General features: G+C 37.7%; 3 protein-coding genes across 3 annotated transcripts; 1 reads left to right on the top strand and 2 right to left on the bottom strand.

The window, feature by feature from the left end:
- Nucleotides 1-31: 31 nt before the first annotated feature.
- Nucleotides 32-1915, bottom strand: LOC135146315 (threonine--tRNA ligase 1, cytoplasmic-like; the record flags this gene model as incomplete). Its single annotated transcript, XM_064078475.1, has 10 exons — nucleotides 1816-1915; nucleotides 1659-1764; nucleotides 1476-1584; nucleotides 1172-1271; nucleotides 946-1112; nucleotides 657-798; nucleotides 480-607; nucleotides 328-426; nucleotides 165-260; nucleotides 32-108 (listed from the first exon to the last, which is right to left on the bottom strand). Coding segments are annotated over exons 1-10 (1124 nt in total), but the record flags the coding sequence as incomplete, so codon positions are not given.
- Nucleotides 1916-4058: 2143 nt separating this feature from the next.
- Nucleotides 4059-6961, top strand: LOC135146314 (uncharacterized). Its single transcript, XM_064078474.1, has 20 exons — nucleotides 4059-4104; nucleotides 4188-4221; nucleotides 4270-4335; nucleotides 4395-4462; nucleotides 4519-4553; nucleotides 4605-4687; nucleotides 4745-4893; nucleotides 4953-5052; nucleotides 5112-5200; nucleotides 5281-5350; nucleotides 5405-5459; nucleotides 5518-5627; nucleotides 5685-5880; nucleotides 5941-5995; nucleotides 6057-6189; nucleotides 6251-6346; nucleotides 6401-6482; nucleotides 6542-6678; nucleotides 6737-6832; nucleotides 6887-6961. The coding sequence occupies exons 2-19, from the start codon at nucleotides 4212-4214 to the stop codon at nucleotides 6754-6756; spliced, it is 1554 nt and encodes a 517-aa protein (XP_063934544.1). The 5' UTR covers nucleotides 4059-4104; nucleotides 4188-4211; the 3' UTR covers nucleotides 6757-6832; nucleotides 6887-6961.
- A 28-nt stretch (nucleotides 6962-6989) lies between these two features.
- On the bottom strand, nucleotides 6990-7952 carry LOC135146332 (transcription initiation factor TFIID subunit 10-like). Its single transcript, XM_064078496.1, has 6 exons — nucleotides 7877-7952; nucleotides 7574-7681; nucleotides 7452-7520; nucleotides 7328-7392; nucleotides 7161-7266; nucleotides 6990-7096 (listed from the first exon to the last, which is right to left on the bottom strand). The coding sequence occupies exons 1-6, from the start codon at nucleotides 7940-7942 to the stop codon at nucleotides 7004-7006; spliced, it is 507 nt and encodes a 168-aa protein (XP_063934566.1). The 5' UTR covers nucleotides 7943-7952; the 3' UTR covers nucleotides 6990-7003.
- Nucleotides 7953-8616: the final 664 nt, after the last annotated feature.

The following is an 8616-nucleotide window of genomic DNA, read 5'->3' as shown; positions in this document are numbered from 1 at the left end:
ACCCGGGCAATTCATTGGTTTAAGAGCAAACTGAGGAGAGTTTGCTGAATCGCTGTTAGCCGCACAGCCCTTTAGACTTTGATCCTTCTCGAGTAAAAACATATCGTCCTAACAGGCGGGAGGTATTAACGAGACCCACACTAGCAGATAACGCTAAACAATACGGCATAGTGCTTCATGTGACCAGACTGCACCCAGAGCTCCGTATTGAATACATTCGGCGTAATAACTTCTTTAAACCCACGAAGACGATACTGCGACTATAAAAAATGAACACAGAGAAGCGTGAACTCCAACGGAGAAGCCACTATAATAATATCTAAAAACCTTCATATGGTTAATTAATTTATTAAAGATGTGAGCGCCGTATGGTAGAAAAAAGGCGGCCCCAGGGCTCCAGGGATGGAAAAAAAAAAGTTCCTGGTCCTGCACAACAACAAAAATGGAAAAAAAAACAGAAAAGTAAAAGCAATTAAGACTTTGCCAATTCTATGGTGGTCTGCACGAGCAGCCATCTCCTGGCGGGCCTTCCATTCCTTTAAAAGTTTTGTGTCTGGAAAGGCAACGCCATAAACACGCTGAAGTGACTCCGCCATGCGATCGCCGCCTTACCAATACCAGTTAATAATTGTTTTAAAAAACAAATTAGAAACCACCGAAAAATACGGCGGAGGTTTTATTAACGAGAAAGGCCTTAATTTCCTTCGTCGACCGAAGGTGAGGACCACGGCAAAGATCAATAAGTGATCCACAGCGATACACAGTGGTAGTAGGTGTCTCGATTTTATTTAAGAAGTGCTAAAAGTTTTAAAGAAATAGGTAGAATAAGGGCGCAAAATATGAAGTTTCAAACCACTAAGCAAGTAAAAAATTGTAAAAATTACGGATATAGAGTACAAGTAAACCGTACATTGCATTCGAATTTTATAATTAAGTGCAACAAACCTGCTTATATTTATTATACTTAAACATTTCGCGTAAAACATCGATTTCCAGTTCGAGACGTTCAAATTTCTGATCTTCAGCAGTAATACGCAAGCTCACATCTTCCAAAGTAGACAGATCGCTCATATGTATTGTACGCCCGTTAATATCTATGTCGTAAAAAAATCCTCGAAAAAAAAGTATATATAAAAACGTGACGGTCAAGTTTAGTTATACAACAAAACACCTTCTTCCAAAGGAGGGCCGTGACAAAGACAACCGCCGGTGCAGCGTTCTAAAGCCTCACCTAAAACGTGAGCTGACGAATGAAAAAATACTTGCTTTGCCTGACAAGTTCATAAAGGTTATAAAATAATTAATCAAACTTACTAATTAAGTGTAGCTTAAATATGATTAAAGAATAATATTAAAAAAGAAACTTAAAGTCACTTAAGAAGCTATACCACAAGAAGAGTTGTGATTCTATTAAAAGTTATTTTGGAAACAAAGCAAAACTATAACTATCTAAAAAATCTAAACTAAATAACTACTTTTTCATCCTCCCAAGTTAAAAGTTTAATTTTGCAGCTCCCCTCTAAAGGACGACATAAATCCCAAAGTTCTCCATTAACTTCGGCCACTAAGCATTTAGCCGTTAAGCTATAAGAAAAATAAAATATAGATAAAGTTTTCATTCAAGAGGCCTTATTACTATTAATAGTATTATTGTAAACCTTTTACTAATTGAGATCGCTATATCTTGCGGCGTTGTCTTCCATGAGTAGCCAGTAATATTTTTACCATCCGGCAAAGTAACAGTAATTTCTAACTTTTCTCTTTCTTGTATAATAAAACTAGAAATTTTAAAACCAAAAAAAGTAGGGTAAAAACCTTCTAAATCCCTTTTGTATTTATCCATAAAAATATTAAATAATTGAATCCTGTCTTTAATAAAATTTGGTAAAGAATAAAGCTCAGCCGAGAAGGTCATTACATAAAATTATAATCAACAAAACTTAATACAACTTTTGGTACAAACAGCGAATATTAAAGAACTGATAAACGATTGTGTGGAAGCACGTGCTAGATTTTATGCGAGTGAAGAAGAGTCATGCATTAAAAAATTCATTTTGACTGTAAGAATACCTATGGAGTTTTTCAGTGCGAGAAAAGAAGAGACAGTATACACATGTTATTAAAAAACTTTAAAATTCTCATTTTTAATGTTTTTCACTTTGATATGAATAGTTGTAATAGAAATAATTAATTTTTTTTTAACAGTTCGCCACCAACGTTACCTTTTTTTAATGTATATACCCCAGCTCAACGCCCAATGGTACCTTTACACAAAAGTTATTTCAGGACAAGAAAGCCTTTCGTCCAGTAATGGACGAAAGTGGTTATCCTAAACGCAATGTTAAACCATTATAGGAGCCCAAATATAAAAATATAAAAATATATTAATAAGGCTTCCTGACTTGTTTAGAGCTGGTAGCCAGGGCGGCCATATTTGGTGGTCTGATACACTCCTGATAACAAACCTGGCGGGCAATTAAGCCCTAGCCCTCTTGAAGGTAGGGAATGCTTGGTGAATATAACAGGTTGCACACGTAAATCGCAGCTCAGCGGTAATTACTGGCGCGTATACTTTCAGCAAAATTGTTTTATAAGATATGTCGTGGAAATCCTATTTAATTCGGGAAAAATTAAAAAAAAACCATAGGAACCGTTTACCGAATAATATAGCTCAGGTACCTAAACAGCTAGAAAAATTGACAAGCTGCACACAAGAAAGTTATTTTTTTAAAATAGTGGATGTATTATTAAAAAATATTATTTAAAAAGCTTATAAATATTTGTTTCTTAATACTTTAATACTTTAATACTTTCTCTCAATAATAAGTACAGTTTTTTGAAAGTAAAATTTGTGAGAAAAATGCACTGAGTCTGGGTGGTGATTGATAGCGCTGGGCACTCCGCATTAGTGAGGTCATGATAACAGCTATAGTTATTACATGCCGAGCTTTGGGCATCCTCTATGTAGTAATGACCAAACTGCTTGATTCAGAACTATCGGGTGGGACCCTTACTTTTATTGCTTTACTTACTTTTTATTATAGTAATATTTAGAAAGTATTGTTTTTGGAAGGGAACTATACAGACTTACAATTTCGACCCATCTGACAAATCGACCTTTTATAATTCATTCTGGTGAAGACGGCTATACAGTAATACTTAGTAGAAACACTTTGCATATTCTTGTAAATTATATATTGCCCATCTACTTTGCCGTTGAAAGTGTACTTTTTGCAGTTAAATTTAAACGTAGTATTAATATTATAAGAACCCTTTATTATTTTTTCTTTACTATTTTTGTACTATAAAAAATATTTTACGTTAAAAAATTACGGCATCTAAATATAAATATTTTTAATATTTAAAAGGAACCGGAATTCTCTTTTAATAGAAAAAGCGTTTACTTATCGTACAGCGTTAATACAATTAGTGTTCCTTCCCGTTTTCGCTATGAAAAACAGCCTGAAAGACTTAATAGTTGTAAATCTTTTTGTTTTTTTGAAAAAAGCTTATATATTTACGCCACAATTATAAGTTGTAATGAATTTCTTTAAAATTTAAAAAATAGTCTATTCTCTTTGTTTTTCTTTTTATTTCTTTTGTTTTAAGGTTTACGAATTTTAGGCTCATAATTTAGGTATGAATGAAACTTTTGAGTCCACACACTTCGACACGTCTTTGCTTGCACCCGTTTTTCGCCCCAGCTGGGCTGGGCTGCGGTGGGGAGTAGACAAAGGAAACGCTTTTATAGATGCCAAGTGGTCTCCTCCCTTTTGTGGCCCCTACGGAAGGTTTAAATCTTCCTCGTTCTTATAACTTAATTAATTATAGTTTGTCAAGCTTAAGATGTTTATTTTTAATTCTTTTTACAGTTGCTTGCTTGCCGTTTTACTAGAAGACTATGAAGTTTCTATTTACTTACGCGATGCTTCCTCAAGGACGTGCTGGAGTAACGTACCTACTTATAATTTGTATTTTGGTTTTGCTTTGTTGGAATTTTATATATCTAAAAGAGCTAAACTTTACTTTTTATTATTGCACTAATTTTGCGCAGTTTTTGAATGTTTCCTCACTTTTACGGACAGAAACACAGTCCTTTGCTAGGTATTTTATTTCTTATTTTCTAGCGTTTACTAGTAGTTATACACTTTTCTTGATGACTTTTTACAACTAAACTTCTATAATAGAGGAGCAGGCGAATCTATTACTTCATGTCAAGAGGTGTCCCCTCCTTTTCGGAGTCACGTGACTCTAAGAATTTCTTTGTAGGAGGAACTGCGTACATTCGTCCAACTACGTCACACATGCTGTCCATGTGCCCTCGCTTGGTCCCCGGTTTTACCACGCGCCGAGGTGTATCTGGTCACTTGGATATCATTATTTTCTTAACAAAGAACAGATGGCAGCCAATGATAGAGAGGGCCGATTTGCACTATTGACGTTGGGCGCTCTTTCTGGAGAAGTACTTGTGTTTTGTCTTTTTATGCTCTTTGTTAATTAGAGTTATTTATTGAAAAGGTAACATTTTGGCGCTTCGTTGTTCCTTATATAGAGTAAGTTTGTGTATAGAACTTTTCTTTTATGCCCTCAATGTGCCTTCTAAGTCGTAAGAGCTGTCCACTGGTTTTTCGGCATAAAGCTCGCAGCGAGCGGGTCACTGCCTTGGCTTGGCTACCGAGTACTTCTGGTAGGCTTGTTAGAAGCAGCAGTCACTTCGGTGCGACCAATACTTTCGTCGGTACAGAATCGCTAATGGCTGTGGGCTACGTGGACGGCGCTGTAGAGCTCTGGTACTTGCGGGCCTCCGAAGATTCGGAGTTTGTTGTTGAAAGACTTATGTTACACGACGCTGATCGAAGGCACCCGATTCATTTTGAATGGCGGATCTCGGAAGTTTTTAATATATATACTAGTCGTTTCCTCTCATGAACTGCTTTTACCCACTTCTTAAGGCTCTTGAATGGCAGATCGCCGTCTCTAAGGGACTTGATCTCTACGTACATATACGAGGGAAAACCTTTCATGTGGCTCGGAAGAGCATGTATATAAGCGGTGGGTTTATCGCTTTCGTGCCTTTCTGGACGATTGTAGATTAAAACTGCTTCCTTTAGGGATGAAATGGCTCTCCAACGACGAGCTTCTGGTGTCCTCGCTTGATGAAAGTCTTGTGCTTTATTGTTTCCAGCCTTCAGATGAAAAGGTTTTCCTCATTGTTATTATATCGGAAAAAGAGAAAAACATTTATTCGAAACTGATAACAATCTTAATATGCTCGTTTAGTTTTTAAAGAAAATCGTTGTTTTGCCTGAGAAGACTACAACTGTACTAGAAAGAAGACTTTCAGAAAGAGGCAATACTTTTCGTTTTCGTGATTGCAGTGTAACGCAAACATTCGATTCTTCAGGGATATTCGGCCTGGAAGTGAGCCCTAACAGGGCTTTTGTTACTCTGACCATGAGGTCGTGTGGTTCTACAGAAGACAGACCCCCGCTCTGTCACGTGGTGTTTGTGCCACAGGACTCAGAAGCTTTTTAAATGGTGGACAGTCGTTCGTACGTTTGCGCTGTCTTCCAGCATAGTTGTTATTGAGAATATTAAGTCTACGCTGACTGAGCTGCAGAGTGACAGTAACTCTTCTCTGCTTTTTTGTTATATTTACTTCTACGATCGTGCTTATCTGCTAGCAAGTGCCTATCTGGACACCCTATGGGACTCCTTGGAGTCTTTGAGATGCTCAGCAAGCATGCACGCCACCGACTATATAGAAGTCGATGAGGTGCGCAATACTTCCCAGCCCCCAGTATTGGGAAAGCAAGAATATATGACTGCCATCAACGCCGCGATTGCTGTTTTTAAAGAGCGTGCCCGCGCATCTTCGAGGTTTTAATTCAGTTGTTTAACGTTCTTTTATTTTAAAAGAAACCGTTTCTGGGTCTGCAGGGGACTTTTTCTTTTGTATACTAAGTTAGAGCTGTTGTTCTCAATGCTCATAAAGGTTTTTATTTTATATATATTGAAGAAGTCACCAATGTGACTTACAACTTCATAATAAACAGTGCAAACTTTGTGCAGAAACAGATGCTGTTCGCTTCCGCATTGATGAGCTTGAAAAGTTTCTTTTGCATAATCAGTTGTACACGAACCTGCAGTCTCTTCATACACATTTCGGAAGCGTACAGACTATCAATGGTAATTAAATAATACCAGGACGATCCTTGTAATAGTGTATTACTTATTACTTATACGCTAGAAAACGACGAGTCCTATTTTTCTTTACTTGTGGCGATACATATAAGTTTTTTCTCGACGACTAACGATGAGCTAGGCCGTCGCACGCATTCCGCAGGCATTGCTCGTTACTGCCACTTCGGCTATTCTAAACCTCATACAAGTGCTTTAGTTCTTGCGGGGGCTCAAAGGCTGCAGGCTGACTTGCGTAGTGGTGCTACATACGCCCCTCTACTGAAGATATTAAAGTCCTGGTAAAAGCTACAAGTTTGCGTTTGATGAAAATTATCTAATTCTGGTGATATCTTAATAGGCCGCTAAGCCTTCTAGATAAGGAAAAGGCAATGGCTCTTATTGGACCGCAAACTAAAGAGACTTGCGCGATTTGCCACTCGGAAATACCGCTGTCGTCTCTTTACTGTGAAATCTGTCCTTCTGGTCACGTGTGGGGTAATGAAGTAAGTATTTTTTGGATTGAAATTTTCTAAGGATGCCTATTTTTAGAAAGATGCAGCGTCAGTTTTATAATTGCCAGCAGTTTCCAACCACTACGTTGCACCCGATGCTTGAAAAGAAAAGTTAATGCAGAGTTTAAAACTCCCGGGTAACGCTATGGGATATTTATTTATTATAGCCGTCAAGCGCTATTATACTGTAGAACAAGAAGTTTGCAGGAAATATTGAACAGCACACCGTTCTGCACTTTATGCGGAGGAAAATACCAACCGGCCACCGAATTTACTCCTTTCGACGCAGAAAATTTGTTAAAGGGGAATTAAATAAAGTAAGGCGGCCTCTGAACGTTCACCCCATATTCACTAAGGGCGGACTGCAGATCTTCTAAAGTTAAAACACACTTTTTTTTGTTCTAAAAATAAAAAAAAAGCACATCTTGTCCTATCTCTATACGCTCAGTTTAAGTGTCGCACAACCTTCTTCGACTTTGGCTGTCCGGCCGCTCGAAGTTTGTAGTAGCCAAGAGCATCATCCACAACCTCAGTTATAAATTTTTGAGCCGCCAAAGAAACCATTCGAACGCTAAACAGCACAAGTGATTAAACTAAGCTCTTGGGACGTAAAAATATTTTGTAACGTTTACACTTTTGTGTCGGGACAGTTAAACCCAGCCCGTTTTAGGTAATAACTCGTCACCGCATCGGGAATCTTAATTTTAAATAGAATAAAAAACCTTTTTATATAATAAAAAGAACTTAAATCTCTACCACAGGAGAGTAATTGGCAAGGCGAGACAAAAAATCCATAAGCTCTTCACGATCACACTCTCCTATATTCTAAAGCTCCTGCGTAATATAAACGGCTTCGCACAAAAGTAGTAAAGGCGCACCTCTTTTGTTGTAAATGAGGACGAAAAGTTATCGTTATCTTGCTGCAAGCCTTGCTCGTGAGTACCAACAGCAATAGTTTCGTCTGGATCTTCAGGGCCTGTTCCTAACTATTATCACATTTTTTAAATTGATGAATGCATAAATATATAATAAATATCTATTGTAAAAGCACGTTGAGCCTAATAGAAAATGCTCACTTAGAAATTTTTGTCTTACATGCATACAAAAAATCAAATGATTAAAAATTTTTAACCTTTCTTTTTAACTAATATTTTTTTAAAAATTAGGTGTACACCATTAACCTCGTTTACTGATTGTTTTGACAAGTTAACAGAAGTCTCTGATTTCATCCTCTTGACCTCAGACATCACTTAACTTTATGTTAAATAAAAAAAAGAAACACCTACAGTAATGGTTTTAATTTTCTATTATTTAGAAATAATAGTTTCTGGTGCTCGATCGAGTCAAAAACTTCGAATACTCGAGCTCTCAATCAGGAGTCCGCAGAGATATATTACAAAGTAGCTTTCAATAGAAAAGGTGTCTTTATTAACTTGACCATCAACAAACAAAAAACTAGCGCTGACTTGCGTCAAGTGGGTAGCGATAACGTGCCCCATCCCATCTTTCGTAAATAAGTTTACTCACAGCAGGCGATTAGTGTGTCTGGCTAGCCTGCCATAATGGGCATGGGCACTACGTTGGAAGACGACATCTAAAGGGTCCAGCTTCAGGCCCCGGTGAAGAGGTTCAATTCGTACAAACCACCTCGCACTTGAATTGCAGAAGCTATTGCAGTGGAGTCATAGGCCCAGTCAGCAAAGGCGTATGTTATTATAGGCTGGATGCAAGACATTAAACTGCCTTTGTTTCGCAGAGAAAGCTTGCTCTTGACGCATAGTAAGTAAAGGGTAAAGCGCCTTAGTTGCTGCCTTGACCTTCGCAACTAGGTTGTCCACATGCGGCTGCCAGAAAAGTATGTTGTCAATGATGACTCCCGTAGTTCTCTTGAGAACGCCACGGTATCTTCACGCCATCAAAG

Source organism: Zophobas morio, unplaced genomic scaffold, assembly GCF_036711695.1.
Source record: "Zophobas morio isolate AGI-343-1 ecotype UQ-CSIRO unplaced genomic scaffold, CSIRO_AGI_Zmor_V1 ptg000222l, whole genome shotgun sequence".
NCBI classification, from domain to species: Eukaryota; Metazoa; Arthropoda; class Insecta; order Coleoptera; family Tenebrionidae; genus Zophobas; species Zophobas morio.
This window is presented reverse-complemented; position numbering and strand designations above follow the sequence as displayed.

Bases quoted from the DNA above. Each gene is read 5' to 3' on its own strand.
- LOC135146314 (XM_064078474.1), top strand. The intron at 4,336-4,394 runs GTTTTACCACGC...TTCTTAACAAAG, and splicing joins GTGCCCTCGCTTGGTCCCCG to AACAGATGGCAGCCAATGAT. The intron at 6,347-6,400 runs GCATTGCTCGTT...CAAGTGCTTTAG, and splicing joins CCGTCGCACGCATTCCGCAG to TTCTTGCGGGGGCTCAAAGG.
- LOC135146332 (XM_064078496.1), bottom strand. From the start codon at position 7,942: ATGTCTGAGGTCAAGAGGATGAAATCAGAGACTTCTGTTAACTTGTCA. The intron at 7,682-7,876 runs GTTAATGGTGTA...ATGTGATAATAG, and splicing joins CAAAACAATCAGTAAACGAG to TTAGGAACAGGCCCTGAAGA. The intron at 7,521-7,573 runs GTGCGCCTTTAC...CAGGAGCTTTAG, and splicing joins CCTCATTTACAACAAAAGAG to AATATAGGAGAGTGTGATCG.